The sequence below is a fragment of the Podarcis filfolensis genome (assembly GCF_964270895.1).
Source record: "Podarcis filfolensis genome assembly, chromosome: 12".
Taxonomy (NCBI): Eukaryota; Metazoa; Chordata; class Lepidosauria; order Squamata; family Lacertidae; genus Podarcis; species Podarcis filfolensis.
This window is the reverse complement of record NC_139614.1, coordinates 16145808-16164608: the sequence shown is the minus strand read 5'-3', so window position 1 is coordinate 16164608 and position 18801 is coordinate 16145808. Positions and strand designations below refer to the sequence as shown.

Below are 18801 nucleotides of genomic sequence, written 5' to 3'. Positions count from 1 at the left end.
CTGCAACCCTTTATGAAACAGTTTTCTCTATCTTTAGCAAAGTTCAATGAAACTAATTATTTATACAGTGTAAATAAAAAAAGATATTGTCCAGCTGGGCAATGTGCTTTTACTGCTTATCTGTCAAGACCAGCAGCCCTGGCAAGTAAAAGGCTGAAATGTTTCATTTGAGCAGTGCCTCTTTCTCAGTTGCAAAACCAGAGTAGTTCTTATCAATTCATTTGTCAATTGGTGAATTTCCGTGATTCTGCTATGAATTACATTTACCTAGATCTTACATATCCTTCCTGCTAGTGGCAACTCTCTCTGAAAGATAGCTATGGAAACCAAACAGTTGGCCTTTGGCATTCACCGGATTGCATGAAAAGCACATACTTTCAGATAGAATTTTCCTAGGGGAAAATAACACTTTACAGGGGGAAAAATGAGTGGCTTTTTTCTTTCTTCTATTCTCATCTCAAATGGTTGCTTTATAACAATATCTGGATGGAGCAAGATGTTTGTAAATGCTGAACACTAGTCAACATTGTGTTCCTGTAAACTGCTAAGAGGAAGGTCAGCTTGGTTAAAGAGGAGTTACGAACCCTACTCACAGTCCGTACCAGAATATAATCCCTTTCTATCCACTATAAAGACAATACTTCTGTTTTTGAATGCCCAGCAGGGCAACTCTGGGAGAGCTAAATGATTCCACTAAGTGCATTTATAAGGATGTTCTTCACAGAGAGAATTACAGTGTGATCTTCACAGATTCCTTCATACAATAAATACAGATGTGGTTATGCAAGCAATGGATGGTGCATATTGGACTGAACAGTGTTTATTCTTACATTGTGCAATGTTTTTTTTAGTTTATTGTGATAAGAATCAACATTCACTTCAAAGATATTGTGTGCAGGGCTATCTCACAGATAGACAAAGGTTAATACGTGCAAATGGCCAGTTGACCAAGATTAGTTGTGGAGGCACTTGGAATATGCAGAGCCTCTCCAAAGCTGCTAAACTGATATCTGTCAAGGAAACAGAAGGTCAGGGTGAGAAAGCAAAAATCTTAAATGAGGACTGAGATTTTCATCTAGAGGTAACAGGTGGGGGGAAAGAGAGCTGTCATCTGTATTTAAGTTATATTTAAGTTATTTAAGTTATAAATCAGTAGAAGGGGAAAATGTTTGCGATCAAAGGTTTCTTACATAAAATGTGGACCGATATAACAGCCGTAAAACACTGCAGCTTTAGCCTCCTATCAGATGAAATGTTTTGCTTTATTTCCCCCCAACAAAACTGGCTCTCTTTCAGCATTGACGGATCATTAGCTATTGGATAAGGAAGCTGAAGCATTTCATTACTTCTGCTCATTGGCCAGTTTATTTACTGCAGAGTGCTCAAATGGAATGACTTGCTCTGTCTGCAGCCAGGTGAAATGAATCTAACAGTATGCTTTTCCTCATCTTTAAATAACGGGGAAGAGGGGGCACACAATTCAATCCCCTGCCCCAAAGATGAAAACAGACCCCATTAGCTGGGTGGACTGAAATAATGAGTCACTCAGAACACTTCATTTTTAGTTAACATTTGGGATGGTGAAGCCCAACAATTGTATAATTAATCAGTCTCTCTCTCTCTTTTTTAACCCAATGATTTTTCAATTCTTTTAGAATAGGTATGCTGGAATATAGTTCTCATGTGTACAGTATTCCCACTTACCCCCCATGAAAGATTCAATGTTTATAATGATACAGAGAACCCCCGTGGTTTATGGAAACACTGGATTAGCCTGTGTTGCATGTGTCCCTCTTGAATCTCTTTAGAAGTTCTAGTTCTGTGATCACTGCACCTCCTAGAGAGATTATCAGGGTGCCATGCACCATCCCATGTGCTTGCCATGCCACAGCCAGTTATGGAAGGGTAATCAGAAGAGTATTCAGGAAGCACTGGCAGCATAGCAGTGCATGTTTATGGTACCATGATGAACTTGGCAAGTATCATAAGCTGCACCACTGGAGAATTGGGCAAAGCTATTTTATGAGATAGAGAGATGTGCATTTTAATTATTTATCCTCTCTCTCTCTATATATATATACACATATGCATATGCATACTACTTGTGTTTTTAAAAAAGTGGTTTACAGTCTAGGGATGAGACTCAGAGCAACTGTCCTTTGTGCAGACCTCAAGGCATAAATCTATGTTCTTATCATTTGTTTAGAAAGCACTAAGGTGGGATTTTAGGGGCGCGGGTGGTGCTGTGGGTTAAACCACAGAGCCTAGGGCTTGCTGATCAGAAGGTCGGCAGTTCAAATCCCCGTGACGGGGTGAGCTCCCGTTGCTCGGTCCCTGCTGCTGCCAACCTAGCAGTTCGAAAGCACACCAAAGTGCAAGTAGATAAATAGGTACCGCTCTAGCAGGAAGGTAAACGGTGTTTCCGTGAGCTGCTCTGGTTTGCCAGAAGTGGCTTAGCCATGCTGGCCACATGACCCGGAAGCTGTACGCTGGCTCCCTCGGCCAGTAAAGTGAGATGAGCGCCGCAACCCCAGAGTCGTCCGCAACTGGACCTAATGACCAGGGATCCCTTTACCTTTACCTTTACCTTTAAGGTGGGATTTTAGTAGCTGTGTTGATGCACATTTTCAGCCAGATATATATTCAGGAATGGGGTACCACTATGGTCACAGGAATTGCTTCTGACTGTCTGTGATTAATTACCTAGTTCTTACATTGTAATTACTCTTGTAAGTATGTGTTCATGGATCTAGGGAATGCTCAGAGGGATAAAAGGAGTATTGTGTGAATTAGCCATTAGATGGAAATTGGCCATTTTTATTTCCTCTTTTGCAAGACACTGATATTTTGATAAGCCCCCTTGTTTCCCCAGTGAAAAACTAACTGAATAGACTTAGTTTTGATAGATAATATTTTCTCGATGAAAGGCATGCAATAATTCCAGCTGTGTTCAAAAACAACTAAACCATTTCCTTGTTTTGGATTCTCAGAGAGAATTGCTATTTTAAAAAAATAAAATGATACATTTTTTGAGATAATTACTTTGTTAGCACTTATTTGCAAAGTACAATGCTGAGTTGACAATGTCAGATAAATTAAAAACAATAACTTCCTTACTTGATGTTTCTTTGCAATATATAAATATGACCTAAAGGTACTGTTAATTAATTTGCAATTATTATCGGGCTCATCCTTGGAAGAGATCAGTCATTCCATGGTTAATTTTTCATAATTATTGCCATTGTTTTGCTAGGCACAACAGAGTGAAGAGGACTATCATGCCATGGCAATTATATTTAAGGTAACACATGCAGTGCTGTATAAATGATGTGGGATAATAGTCCTACTGCTAAAAAGATAAATAATCATAATACAATACAATGATTAAGGCAGGGATTCTCAAAGTTTTTCTCTCTGGGCCACACTTTCAGAATAAAATTTGCTTACACCACACCATTTTTTTTTGGTAAGAAATTGGAAAGCACAACTAGGATTATCCTCAATATCGCTTGATGTTCTTGCTCTCATTTTGAAAAGATCAATCCGTATTCTGCAAATAGAAAAAAAACACACTTTGATATAATACTGTACTATACAACACTGAAATGTTTCTTTGATTGTCCTTGAATCTTCCTGCCACAGTTGCCATCCTCTCCTGCCACAACACCACCCTTTGAGAACCACTGGCACAAGGTGTTTTCAGACAGTACCTATAGTGTGCTGAATCACAGCATTTGTCAGAACCTTCTCAATGACCATCTCTTATCTCAGCCATGTTTCATTTGTCTGAAGTGATAAGAGGCACTGCTGCTGTTCCTTGGCATCTTCCTCTATCTCCTACCGTTCGAAATACTTCCATTCTCAACATACAAATTCTGAAGAACACCACCACCTGTGATTCATTTATGACTTTTTAATGACATCCAAAGCAGAGCTAGTCAATGTGGTCAGGTTGTTCCAGACCACTAGCTGTGCTGTCTGGCACCGATCGTAATTGAAGCCCACCAGCATCCGAAGGGGACCGCATTCACTCCCCCCATGTTGGACCATGTTTCCCTGACAATTGGTTTTGCTGACTGAGGCTGATGGGAATTGTATTTGCTGGGATGCAGAAGGCTGTTCTTAATTTCCAGAACCTCACATCCTTGAGATTATTTCCTATTAACATATCTAATTGTTGCCATGACAGTGATATGGGTTTTAATGATGATATTACTTGATTGAACTTTTGGCAGTAACTACTGTACTATGGTATTCTTTCTGACAGCTATTCTAGGCAACGAACTCTGATCATTTTCACTTACTATCCTCCATAGTGAACTCATATAATGTTTTTGTTTTTAATTCTTTTTTCCTTGTATATCACAACCTGGACAACAGGTTGAAAGTCGGCACATGCTCAGTATCAGAGGTAGAGTGACAGACTTAGTTTGCCAGTCACAGGAATACAGGAAACTGCCTCATAGACTATATGTTCATCTAGCCCTAGATTGTCTCCTTTGAGTTTGAGAATGGTTCTCCCGGTTCTCAAGCCACTAGGGATTCTTCCCATATCATTACCTGCTTACCTAATTCTCTTTGAGATGCTAGGTATTGAACCTGGGACCTTCTACAAGCAAAGCATGTGTTCTACCACTGAGATGGCTTCCTCATTTTACAGGTCTTTGTTTGACACGCCTCTGACACCCCACTTCTTCTCTTACGAGATATATTGCTTTACATGTTCTGACTTCAGGCATATCTTGAGTGGCTTGTGTGAAAATACTTATATCCTGCTTTTCTGTTGTATGTAGTAGATAGGAGCATCCAAGGTGGCTTACAATCAGTAGGAAGTTTTATCTGTATCTATCTATATGCTTTGTCACTATATGTTCAGTGCAGTGGAGTGGCCTAAATCTAACCTTGAGACAATGGCATGGTGCTTCCATAAATGCAATAGAGGGTAGTCCATCAGCGAGATGCACTTAGCTAGCTCTCCATTGCCTGCCTCTTTACAACCAACCAACTATTGGGCTTTCCTTGGCTGTCAACTTCCTCCTCCTTAGTTTTGCCCTTGCAGAACTCAGCAGAGAGGAGGACAGTGACATCACTAGCATTAGTTGACCACTTGTCATTGGCTTCGGTTCTCTTTACCATTGCCTCCCCCACCCCGGCCTTTTGCCATTCCAGTCCCCAAGGGCACTAGCCACCACTGCTTTGATGTCTTACTGAAATCATTTCAGCTTCAAGGGGTTGGTTTCATGGACTGGCTGGCTGCAGAGGAATGGTGGGAGGCATCAGCTGTGGAACCCCCAGGGAAGAAGAAGGCTCAGAGCCCAAGGAGTGGTGGCAGGACAGTGATGAGTGGTCAGAGGGAGAAACCTGGGAGGAGGAGGTGTCAGAAGCTGAAGAGGTAACAGGGTTTAGTGAGCAGGGAGAGTCTGTGACAGAGAGAAGTCCAGAAGCAGAAGGGGTAGCAGGCGAGGAGAGAGGCCAAGAGGCAGAGATGAGTCAGGCTGGTGAAGAAGTCAGGGTATCTTCCCCGCTTGCTGCTACAAGCTCCCCCCCCCCCCATTTCCCAGGACCAGGAGAGGTATGAAGAGGACAGAACACCGGCATAGTCTCAGATTGCTTGGGAAGGACCTGAGAGAGAGGGAGACTTAGTTGTGTGAAGGCAGGGATCTTCAGTCCCCGCAACTGCCTCAAGACCTACTGAGATGAGTTGCTATGCTCATTACGCCTGGCACTCCTGAACAGATCTTGGTTCTTCTAATAAATTATTCCATGTCATTTATTGCTGACCTGCTCCTGACAGGTGGAAACTAGTTCATACCATGTCGGCCTGCAATAGAGGCTTGGGTTGAGGAAGTTGCTTCACAGCTGCCATTAAATACACATGATCGCTTAGGGGGACACTGTTGTCTCCTGTAATGCCACTGATCCACTGATGGTTTTTATTTCTTTCTTTCTTCTTTTTTTGCCAATAATGATCTTTCTTGTTTTCAGCATTCCTATGCACCAGCTCCCCACCCCATGGCTCCTCCCAGCCCCAGTACTAATAGCAGCAACAACAACAGCAGCAACAGCAGCAGTGGCGGCGAGCAGTTGAGTAAAACCAACCTGTACATCCGAGGCCTTCCACCCGGCACCACCGACCAGGACCTTATCAAGCTGTGCCAGCCGTAAGTATAGTGATTTGTTACCCTTCCGGCGGCTAAGGCATGTGCCTGAGTGTCACGTCTACAAGGACAAATTGTCCCAAGCAGCTTCTAACCTCGCAGAGGCAGGTTTATTTATGTGCAAATGAAGTAGTTAGGTGCAAGGTATAGCTGACAGTGGCAGCACCCGATAAAGGATAACTTGCATCTTTTTAGCTCAAGTGTGATAAAAATCTTCCTGACAACCTGAGCTGGGAAGAAGCATAATTTGACCCGCAGAGTCTTTGGAGAGTGTGAAGGAGAGGCAGCTGCTTGATCCCAGGTGGGGGGGATGCATTAGTGGTTGCTAGGGAAACTTGCTGGGGTTGAAAAAGAGAGGGTATGGTAGGCAGGCAACAGATAGAAGTCCCCGCTCTGCTATTGCGGCAGCAACTTTTTAGGATATGTGGAATGTCCTCTTGAAAATCTTAACGCTGCCAGATTAGTGCATTGGATCAAAATTAAGTTCTTTTGAACAAGAGCTACCATAAATCTTCTTAATTGGAACGAAACGGAGGGACTGAAATATATCGGTGTCTTATTTCTGCATACCTCTCTGTAACTGAACGTTATAGCAGAGAACATTGAATGACAGTATTCATGCAACCAAACAAAGGGGAATTTTTTAAAGAGAAATTATGGGGGAACCCGTGGCAGCTCACAGAGATTTGTGCTTGCTGCTCCCTGCTGCAAACCTCCTCCTCCGCTATCCGCTTTTCCAGAAGAAAGCAAGTCTTAAATCTGCTTCACATGGCACTGCGACATCAGTGTTTGCATGGTGTGTGTTGTGGAGAAGCTTGTGAAGTGTGAAGGGGAGATGCCTGTCTCTGAACACATAGTGAGCATATTCCTGCCAGCCAATACTTTCCTAAGCACATATATCTCCACCCCAGCATGATCTCCCCTTCAAATGAATAATTGAAAAAAATGGCTGCATTCATACTGCCAAACATCTCCTATTCCTTCTGAAATGGGGAGTAAAGGTAAAAAAGGTAAGGTAAAGGACCCCCGGACGGTTAAGTCTAGTCGAACACGACTATGGGGTTGCAGTGCTCATCTCACTTTCAGGTCGAGGAGGCAGGCGTTTGTCCCCAGACAGCTTTCCGGGTCATGTGGCCAGCATGACTAAACCGCTTCTGGCGCAACGGGACACCGTGACGGCAACCAGAGCGCACAGAAATGCCATTTACCTTCCCACTACAGTGGTACCTATTTATCTGCTTGCACTGGCGTGCTTTCGAACTGCTAGGTTGGCAAGAGCTGGGACAGAGCAATGGGAGCTCACTCCATCGTGGGGATTTCAACCGCCAACCTTCTGATTGGCAAGCCCAAGAGGCTCAGTGTTTCAGACCACAGCGCCACCCACATCCTCCAAATGGGGAGTAGGGCTTGCCAATCAGAAGGTCAGTGCAGTATACCGCTCCGGCAGGAAGGTAAGCAGCGTTTCCATGTGATGCTCTGGTTCGCCAGATGCAGCTTAGTCATGCTGGCCAAATGACCCGGAAGATGTCTGTGGACAAACGCCAGCTCCCTCAGCCTATAGAGCGAGATGGGCGCTGCAACCCCAGAGTCGTCCGCAACTGGACCTAATGGTCAGGGGTCCCTTTACCTTTAAGCATTGAAGTCTTGTGATGGACTAATGTATGTGCCTGACTTCTGGATATACCGTAATTGCACTGGGTGGTGCGCAACTGCATTTTACTCAAGAGTAGACCTGTTGAAGTTAATGGACCTAACTTAGTCATGCTCATTAATCTCAGTAGGTCTGCTTTAGTTCCCTAGCCCATGTCAACTTTTACATTTTAAACAGAAGGCCATAATCACTCAATTATAGCTCTCGAGTGGCCCCTCTTTCTGTCAACAGCACGCAATTCTGCCTTGGCTCTGTAGCATTTCCCCAAAGTTCACATTTGTGTCAGCCCCTCCTTTACATTGATCTTCTGTTGTTTGGATTTCTGCCTCCTTTTGGGCCTGACAGCCATTTCGGTGATGGGAGAGAGATGCTGGAGGCAGCAGTGGGAGCTTGCTGGTAGTGAACATTTTGATTGGCTAAGCAGAGGAAATGGGCAGAAGCCTCTCTGTCGGTGGAAATGCCTTAATAATGACTGTGGGGAAAGACACTGATTCCAGCAGTGACTTAGCAAGTGAAGTGACACTGGGAAAGCAACATGGAAGTGATGCAGTAGCCGTTCTTCTCTGTTGTATTTCCGCTATTCAGAGGTGTCCTGGTATCTAGAGCCATAGGAGGAGCTTCCATAGCTGGAGCAAAGGGTGTGTGATGTATGGAACCATTCAGTAAGGAAGCATTGCTGAATTTTTCAAAGATCACTTCCTGATTGTTGGGTCTAAAGCTGTGAGTCTGCAGCTAGCAGGGATCTATAGACATGCTTTGTTGTCTGTGCTTGTTGTTTTGTTCCTATTCATGGTGCATCCTTTTGAGCTTCAAATAAAGTTATTTGAGTTTGTATGCTGCTTTTGGCTTGAAGCCGGCACTGAACAGTGTCGCAAGAACATTTAGCAAGAACTTTGAGCAGATGGTTGGGTTGGAGCAGCTTGGCAGGGGAAATGAAACTTACTTATTTTCATTTTCACTTTATTTATTAAATTTGCATCCTGCCCTTCCTCACAAAGGAGCCCAGGACACCATATATAACAAAATGACAAAACAGTGCAATTTAACATAGAATAAAGACTTATTTAAAGCATTGTACTATGTCCAGTTCTGGGCACCACTATGTCCAGTTCTGGGATGTTTGGAGAGGAGGACAACCAAATGATAAAGAATAAGGAAATCAAGCCTTGGGAAGAATGGTTGAAGGAATTGGGTTTGTTTAGCTTGGCAAAGAGCAGACTGAGAGGAGATATGATAGCAGTCTTCAGATATCTAAAGGGCTGTCACATGGGAAATGGAGCAAGCTTGTTTTCTTCTGCTCCAGAGGCCAATGGATTCGAATTACATGAAAGGAAATCTTGACTTAACACCAGGAAGAATTTTCTGACAGTAAGAGCTGTTTGATAATGGACTGACTCCCTTTGGAGGTAGTGGCCTCTCTTGCTTGGAGACTTTTAAGCAGAGATTGGATGTAGGGTTGCCATATGTTCTCTTTTTCCATGACACGTCCTCTTTTTCATGGATAGTCCATAGTTAAAAGAAGAAGTCGGGAAAAGTTTCTTCTTTCTTTGCTTTTCAAAATATGGCAACCCTATGTGGCCAACTGTCTTGGATGCTTTAGTTGAGATTCCTGCGTTGTAGGGGGTTGGACTTAGATGACCCTCAGAGTCCCTTCCAACTGTGCAATTCTATTCTAGCAAACTGGCCACGCTCCCTTAAATCTGCCTCTGGAAGGAGTATATGCACCCATGGCCTTTGAATAAGGAAGCTTGAAGGGTTTGGCTTTCTCTGCAACAAAGCCCTGCCACATCGTTCACCTTGCAGTGTCCTCTCACTTAAATGCCCCACATTTCCTAAATGCTAACCAAACTTTTCTGCAAATCCAGCCACCTAATCTCCACCACAGGGGCCTTGCTTCATTCCGAATGGAGACGTCAGCTTGCATGTTTTCTTCATATTTATAAATTTGATAGGCAGGTTGCCATCTTGTTAAGAGCAGAAGAATAAGTAGAGCCTGGCCAATAAAACTTGATGGTTTTATTTCTTACCTGAATACAAAATAGGTTGCTGCTTGAAACCTGATCGAATGTATAGCACAGAATGGCCATAAGATCCCAGTTAGCCATTAAAATGTCTAATCTGCTTACGTATTTGCTTTATTTTACTGTCACTGTTTACATGCCACCCAGTAAGTCTCTGGGCAGCTTATAATGAAAGTTAAAAGCAGTTGTATTAAAAAATAAAAGCATGAAATATAATACAGCATGAAACCAGTGGCCATAAAACAAAGCTCACAGTAGCACCACAGATTCACAGGTCTTAAAACCCCAGATACATCCACTAAAATATAATTATCTGAAAGTTTTTAGGGGAGAAGGGAGAGGGCTTACAGATTCCTGCTATTCATCTTCTTGTAAAAAAAAATAAAATATGCACAAGAACTTGGGTATTCAAAGTATCTAATACATGCCTGTACTTCGAAAATCAATTTTAAAAAAGAATGAAATGATTGAAAAATCTTTGATTGCATATTACATTTATATCCTGCCTTTCCTCCAAGTAGCTATAGACCGGGGTAGGCAACCTAAGGCCCGGGGGCCGGATGTGGCCCATTCACCTTCTCAATCCGGCCCGTGGACGGTCCGGGAATCCATGTGTTTTTACATGAGCAGAATGTGTCCTTTTATTTAAAATGCATCTCTGGGTTATTTGTGGAGCCTGTCTGCTCTTTTTACATGAGTAGAATGTGTGCTTTTATTTAAAATGCATCTCTGGATTATTTGTGTGGCATAGGAATTCGTTCACCCCCCCAAAAAAAAATATATAGTCCGGTCCCCCACAAGGTCTGAGGGACAGTGGACCAGCCCCCTGCTGAAAAAGTTTGCTGACCCCTGCTCTAGACTAATGTACACAATTCTCCCTTCCCCTAATTTTACCCTCCTTCCTTCCGGGGTACATTAAGCTGAGAGATAGTAACAGGCCCAGCATTACCCAGTGAGCTTCATGGCTGAGTGTGGTATTCAAATCTGGGTGTTCCTGTAGTTAATACAATACAGTGCCGGATTTAGGGTTGTGTGGGCAGTTCCCCCAAACAGGGTGCTGAGTCTAAGGGGCGCAAAACAACAACAACAACAGCAACACCAACAACCTATATTTATACGGCTACCTACTTAGAAGATCCATAAAAAAGCAAGTGTACCAAAATGAATTATAGTGAAAATAAGAAATATTTGAGGGGGGGCGGGGAGTCAAATTTTGTTCTCGCTCAAAGTGCCATATTACCAAAGTCCAGGCCTGCCCCATACTATAGCCACTTTGCCATTCCACTTCCAAACTTACAACTATCCAAAGGTTTGGCCAACCTTTGACTGGGGTTGGGTGAAATCACTTCTCCCCTTTCACATTTTGGGGCATCTGATTTTTCAGGGTGGGAAACTCTCCAAAGCTCCTTACATTCCCATTTGCCCGGAAGCAGCCATTCTTGTTTTTTCTGTGAATACCTTGTCTGGAGAGGGGAGTTTTGAGGGGAAATGGTGGCTGCTGGAGCAATGAGGAGTTTCAGTAGGTTTTACTGCTGAATATTGCCTGCCTCCATGCTTCCAAATCACCGAAATATGACCGCCCTGGTTTGCCAGTGGGACTGCATTTCAGATTAGCCCCATTTTGTGGCAGACTAAACTATGTAAGCAAGAGTTCATGGACCTAGGAGTTGGGGAGGTGATCTGTGGAGGATCATACAATAAACTTACAGCATATAAACAATATTCTTTGGTCTCTCCCAGATCTGCAGTTCTCTGATATGCCCCCAACACCATGCTTTCATTTGTCTTTTCACTTGTGACAGTCGCAGAGAATTTCAGAAAAGATTACATGGTCTAATCCACAACAGGTGTAAAAACACAACTAGCGGTAGTCTAATTTATACCAGCTGGCATTTTAACATTCAAGAGTCCAAAAAAAAAACCCACCCCAAAACACCCCACATTTTTTCGTTTATTTGCTTGTTACCTTAGCCATATCTCACAAGGTAATGCCTAATAGCACAGGACTGTTGTGGTTGTCTAGGGTAGCTTGCAGTCCATGGGACATATGGCACAGCAAACTTTATGGCCCTTGTAAGTTCTTATAGAATTATGGAATCATAGAATTGTAGAATTGGAAGAGACCCTGGGGGTCAACTAGCCCAACTCTGTGCAATGCTAGAATATAAGAATCCCTAAGACAGCCACTTTCTGTGCCATCCAGTCATAAATGTGTTGTTGTTTAGTCATGTCCGACTCTTCGTGACCCCATGGACCAGAGCACGCCAGGCACTCCTGTCTTCCACTGCCTCCCGCAGCTTGGTCAAACTCATGTTCGTAGCTTCGAGAACACTGTCCAACCATCTCGTCCTCTGTCGTCCCCTTCTCCTTGTGCCCTCAATCTTTCCCAACATCAGGGTCTTTTCCAGGGAGTCTTCTCTTCTCACGAGGTGGCCAAAGTATTGGAGCCTCAGCTTCACGATCTGTCCTTCCAGTGAGCACTCAGGGCTGATTTCCTTAACAATGGATAGGTTTGATCTTCTTGCAGTCCATGGGACTCTCAAGAGTCTCCTCCAGCACCATAATTCAAATGTGTACTCAGAACTAAGTCTTTAATGGGATTTGCTCCCAGGAAGTGTGCATAAAACCATAGAATTGTATAGTTGGAAGGGGCTACCAGGGTCATTTAGTCCAACCCTGGTATGCAGAAATCTTTCACTCATCGCGAGACTCGAACTCATGACCTTGGGATTTAGAGTCTCATTCTCTACTGTCTGAGCTATCCACAGCCTTAATGCATATTCACAGGGTAAATAGACACTTGGAGTTTTGTATGCTTTGTGGCACAATATTCACTCCCTCTAACTTAGACAGTGAGTGTGGGTGGAGAGCAAGTATCCCTCTTTTTGCCATTATGCTCTGAAGGTTATACAGACTTTGAGAGCATTACAACCCCATCATTAAGCCCAGCAAATATAAAGGGAAATGATATGAGGCTGGAGAACCCTTTCTAAATGAATGTAGGGAAAGTTCTCAACTAAGCTCTTTGTGTTTTTTTGTCAACAATCCTTTTTTCTAAGCCTCTGCTGTTAATAAAGGCCGTTATTTATATGGTTCCAAAGAATGGGATGGCACTTAGTACAGTTTTAATTGGCCTTAATTGGTGTGTAGTTCTGGAGAGTGAAAGAAAGTAGGTTTTCATGTTTGATAAGTGTCATTGTTATCTAAGCCTCCTGACACTTCCGCATCTCGATGGTGTGCCTTTTTGTGTGTGATGTGTGCAGCGCACTGAATAGAAAAGAGCCAGCTGGAATGCTAGTGACACTCCTGCTGCAGAGTCCATTACGCACAGTGCCAGACATTTTTGACAAATGGATCGACACCATCAAACCTTTTATCAATTTAAGGGTAACCTTGTCACAGTAGTCTGTCAAGCAGTGCAGATAGAACTACTGTACAAGAAAACAAGTCGTCATGAACTCAATGGTAACCAAGTAAATAAGGAAAAGGGGAAAAAAATGTTGCTGGAAGGTTTGTCTTTGCTGCGTTACATTTGATCTTGAGAAATGTGTAGACTCTTTTACGGTGGAAGAAAGGCATCTACGTTTCCTGCTTCCGGCGGGAGCAGCCAGTGTGGCAGAATTGTTAGAATGTTGGGCTAACACCTGGGAGGGTTCGAATCCTCTCTCAACCATGAAGCTCACTGGGTGACCTTGGGCCACTCACCATATCCTAGCCTAACCTACCTCACAGGGTTGTTGTAAAGATGAAATGGGGAGGAGGAGAACCATGCGCATCACCTTGGAAGATAAAGGTGATCTATATATCTATATATATACCTTTCTAATAAAATAGAATAAAAATTAATTTGTTGCAGCAAAATCAACAGAGTCCCGTGGTACCATAATGACTAAGAAATTAATCATAGCATAAGCTTTCATTGACTGCAGTCCACTTCCTCAGATAGGTAAAGGTAAAGGGACCCCTGACCATTAGGTCTAGTCGTGGCTGACTCTGGGGTTGCGGCTCTCATCTCGCTTTATTGGCCGTGGGAGCCGGCGTACAGCTTCCGGGTCATGTGGCCAGCATGACTAAGCTGCTTCTGGCGAACCAGAGCAGCACACGGAAACGCCATTTACCTTCCCGCTGGAGCGGTACCTATTTATCTACTTGCACTTTGATGTGCTTTCGAACTGCTAGGTTGGCAGGAGCAGGGACCGAGCAACGGGAGCTCACCCCGTTGCGTGGATTCGAACCGCCGACCTTCTGATCGGCAAGTCCTAGGCTCTGTGGTTTAACCCACAGCGCCACCCGCGTCCCTCCTCAGATATGTACACATATTTAAATACAGTTTCATTTTCGTTGTACATATATTTACCATATGCCACAAGAATATTTGTGTTCTTATAAAATGGACCAGTAGCAGTCTGATTAAATGAACTCTGCGATCAACAATCATATTTCCCCCCTCTTGTGTGTTTTCTCAGGCATGTGCCCAAAGCCTTTCAAACCTTTTTTTTTTAATTCACATATATCCCAAAGTGTTTAATCTATGTGTTTGCAAAGTTTTATAAAGTACTGATTTCATAGATACCTTTTTCTGTAAGTGTATATAGCCCTATATCAGGGATGGTAAACCAGTGTCCTTCCACATGTTGTTGGACTTCATCTACCATCAGCACCAGCCAGCAGGACCAGTGGCCAGGGATCATGGGAGCTGTAGTTCAACAGCCTTTAGAAAGATGCAAGTTTCCCATCTCTGCCATTATATAATCATGGAAATGGCAGGTTGGATCCAGAGGAACGTCCTTAAAAAGTGATACTTGCTCTACAGGAAGAAAGGCCTCCATTTGTAGAATATGTCCAACATGGTGTTAGTGCACATTCATTAATATGTATTACTGTTGTTGTTGTTTTTTAATATAATTGGTTTACTGAGCTAAAGACTGCTTAACTTTCTGTGGTTCTGGGCAGCTTTGGAGCACTGAAGTATAAACTGCATGACAATTCTCCAGATTACTTTCCCTCTTCAAACCTAAACTCGTCCAAAATCAGAAGTGATCTTAACTAACATCTTTGATTCAGGGCCAGCATAAGATTATATTTGTTGAGACAGCATTTTAAACAGTTACTCTATTTTAGCCCTGTTGACTTCGTTGGAAATCAACTCTTAAGTGAGAGATCTGGCAATATAAATCAATTTAAATTAAATATTATTAATACCATCGGTATTTGGAAAAAAATGTTTTAATAGTTTTGCATACTTTAAATGGCATTCCTCTAAACTAGTATTTTCCTCTGACCATAAATTTGAATGAATTTGATTACCTCAATCTTCAAACCATTTGTACCTGAACAGTTTCAGTATCTCTGATAGGACTGCTATAGAGTAAATGACTTGATTGCAATCATGGCAAAACTGAAATATTACTAGTCTTGTTATCTCTTTTCTTTTACTACCCAGTTTGTTTTCCTTATTTATATTAGATACTGTGTCGAGCAACCAGATCTAATTTCTGTAAGGTGTGGACCAAAGTCAAAGAGCTTTAATTTACAAACACAAACAATTGCACATAAAGACTGAGAAATCTGGGTAGTAGTCAGATGAAGTTGTCTGAAGGAGAAACTTGGCTCCCTAAGTTTATTAGCATCCATGCTGTCATGATTATCATTGGTGCTGCCTTTACTCAGTAACTCCCACATTCCATTATCAGAGATATGCTTGTGCATTGAGTCATAGCCCCATTCTTTTCCAAGGACAACAAAATTGCATTGATAACTTTATCCATGTTAGTTGCTAGAGAATCCTTTACTCTGCAGTCACTTTCCATAGCTCCACCCTCATGGAAGTTGATGGGCACTTCCTGTGTTTTTTAAAAAGTATGCGTGGGGGCTATTTCTCTGTTTTGTTTTGCTTTTTTAAAAATAAAACTGGTTGCAATGCTGTGTTAAGCATATTTTTTTTGTAAACTCGAGAATATTTTGATACATTTTAATGTTTCAGTAGTCTGCTATTTAGGGATGCGGGTGGCGTTGTGGGTAAAACCTCAGCGCCTAGGACTTGCCGATCGCATGGTCGGCGGTTCGAATCCCCACGGCGGGGTGCGCTCCCGTCATTCGGTCCCAGTGCCTGCCAACCTAGCAGTTCGAAAGCACCCCCGGGTGCAAGTAGATAAATAGGGACCGCTTACCAGCGGGAAGGTAAACGGCGTTCCGTGTGCTGCGCTGGCTCGCCAAATGCAGCTTGTCACGCTGGCCACGTGACCCTGAAGTGTCTGCGGACAGCGCTGGCTCCTGGCCTATAGAGTGAGATGAGCGCACAACCCTAGAGTCTGTCAAGACTGGCCCGTACGGGCAGGGGTACCTTTACCTTTAGTCTGCTATTTGTTTGTTTGTTTGTTTGTTTGTTTGTTTGTTTGTTACTTTAAAGAGTTTAAAAGGAAAAGTGGGATATAAATGCTTTTAAATAAAACAACATTAAATGCTTATTCCATAAGCAGATTATTACACTGTTGGCTGCAAAAAAGCTCACAGAAAAAGTCGTTAGATAACCCAGGTTGTGACACCATCAGAGGTATAACAATGTTTCATGCTTAAAATAAAGCATGGTTGGCAAAAAAATAATCCTACTCATATTAAAATACTGTTAGAAGTACAGTTGTGGGGGAATCTGTTAAGAACCATTTCTGTGTTTATTTAGAAGTAACGTGTTGAAATTATTATTATTATTATTATTATTATTATTATTATTATTATTATTAAAGTTGCCAGCCCTGGATCAGCAATCCACAACTGAATTAAACAGCTCTATTATTTTAACCTCGAGCAGAGTCATAGAGCTGGTGCCAAAGTATTTTAAAAGTATCCAGAATTCTCTGGCTATGAGCATCTTATCTTTTGTAGTATTTCACATTTCAAAAACTCTTAATAATAGTTCTTCAAACAGAAATACTCTCCAGGATTCCTTTGGACCTCTGTTGTTCTGGATTCCTCATAGTTAGCTGCTTATTTTATAACTTGGGTTTTGGTTCCTTTAAAATGAGCAAGAGTGGACCCTGTGATGATCCACTCTGTTACCAAGCCTTTCCCCAAAGCTCTGCTGCAGGTGGAGACAATTGTTGTCTAATGAAGCTAGCTAGCTAGAGAGCAAAGGCTGTGGGACCTTTCTGAAGTCAGGCCAGGGCTTCTTTTCAGCCAGAACTCCATCCTGGCACCTCTCAGGTACCTTCTGGCATCTCTCAGGTGGGCGCCGTCACGAGGGAGAGAATGAGGGAGGCATTTGTGGTGAGTTCCGGCTCCTCTTTTTCTAGAAAAATAGCACCCCTGGCACTTGAGGCCTGCCTTGTAGAGTACATTTCCTGCTTATTCTGCTGTGTGGAACGAATCTGCTTCCTGAATGGTCCTCATGAGAAACAACTTTGTTAGGTATGCATGCTTGCCTCATTTTCTACCACCATGCCAGTTCTTCACCATGCCATTTGGCGCAACAGGTTATATTGACAGAGGAGACAGATGCTGTTGTACCCGTTTGTGGTTGTGTTCCATGGTGTTTTTTTATGTTGCTCCACACACCAGAGAAGGTTACCTGATTTGTTTTACTGTACCAAACTCCTATTCAGTGAAGCTTTCATCTGTACATGCATGTCATTTGCTCATGTGCAATGGCTGTTTCAAATGTACACACCTCAGCTTGACGGCAGCTTGCGTTTACAAATCAGATGGGTGGTGGTTTGAGGGAAAATGCACCAGACAGCGCTGTTTTTCAAGGATACATGTGGATCCACAAGATACATGTGGATTGTGGCTAACATTGTGTGCAGTCTTGCTTCAAACACCAGTGGCGAGAGCTCACGGGAGCCAGAAGTAAATGGCACAGAGTCAAAGCTTGACATAAATGGATTCATTCTGAAATATTGGATGTTAAGAAAATGCAGAGAGTAGCACGACTGTATGATTGGCACACTGCAAGTGTGTGGATTGGAATGGCACAATGCATGTAGCCTTAAACATCTTAGATATTTCTTGGCCGCATTTCATGTATTATCCTGCCCCCCCCCTTTTTTCAGTTGGAAACATTAACTGTTGCTCATTCTTAACTTATCACAGGACATTAAACGATCGGGGAGTGGGGGAAGCCAGGCTATTCCCTCACAAGTTTATTACCAAAGTATGGATCACGGTTTGTTATAGTTGGCTGTGTAATTCACAGAAGCCTCTCTATTTCTTTCTGTATGTTAGGAAACAAAACACTTATTAGTATGTTTTTAGGGACCAGGTAAGGGACATGGGTGGCGCTCTGGGTTAAACCACAGAGCCTAGGGCTTACCGATCAGAAGGTCGGTGGTTTGAATCCCCGCAACGGTGTGAGCTCCCGTTGCTCGGTCCCTGCTCCTGCCAACCTAGCAGTTCGAAAACACATCAAAGTGCAAGTAGATAAAGAGGTACCGCTCCAGCGGGAAGGTAAATGGTGTTTCCGTGTGCTGCTCTGGTTCGCCAGAAGCAGCTTAGTCATGCTGGCCACATGACCCGGAAGCTGTACGCCGGCTCCCTTGGCCAATAAAGCGAGATGTGCGCAGCAACCCCAGAGTCGGTCACAACTAGACCTAATGGTCAGGGGTCCCTTTACCTTTACGTAGGTACCAGGTGTTGTTTTTTTTTGTTTTAAATCATATTTGACCAGGATTTGGTTTGCTTAGTTTGCTTTCTTGTGGATTGGCTGCTGGTTTTAGATGTTTGTGCAATTCTTAATAACAGGTTTGCCGCAGAGTGTGTTTCTAATTAGGTTGTAAGCCTCCACTAGCTAGGTAGAAAGGAAAGATAAAATGTTCAGTATTAGTGATCAGGAAACATCTGGGCAAATAGGTATTTTTCAACTGCAAGAGGCAGTCAACTCCTAGGTGTCAACTCCTTCGCCCCCACAACAAAAAATTGAAGGGGCTGCCCTCCCCCAAGCTGATAGGCACTGCCATTCAAATGGTGTGTGTACACTGTG

At 43.0% G+C, this 18801-nt stretch overlaps 1 protein-coding gene across 4 annotated transcripts in view; it reads left to right on the top strand.

Moving 5' to 3' along the window:
* The window catches only part of RBMS3 (RNA binding motif single stranded interacting protein 3), a gene marked incomplete at its 3' end in the record, with an annotated part of 470025 nt that overhangs the window by 115099 nt on the left and 336125 nt on the right, over positions 1-18801 (top strand). For all 4 annotated transcript variants that reach the window (XM_083578126.1, XM_083578127.1, XM_083578125.1 and 1 more), the window contains exon 2: positions 5986-6161. In XM_083578126.1, coding sequence (XP_083434252.1) covers positions 5986-6161 — 176 coding nt within the window. The remainder of the gene's footprint in view (positions 1-5985; positions 6162-18801) is intronic.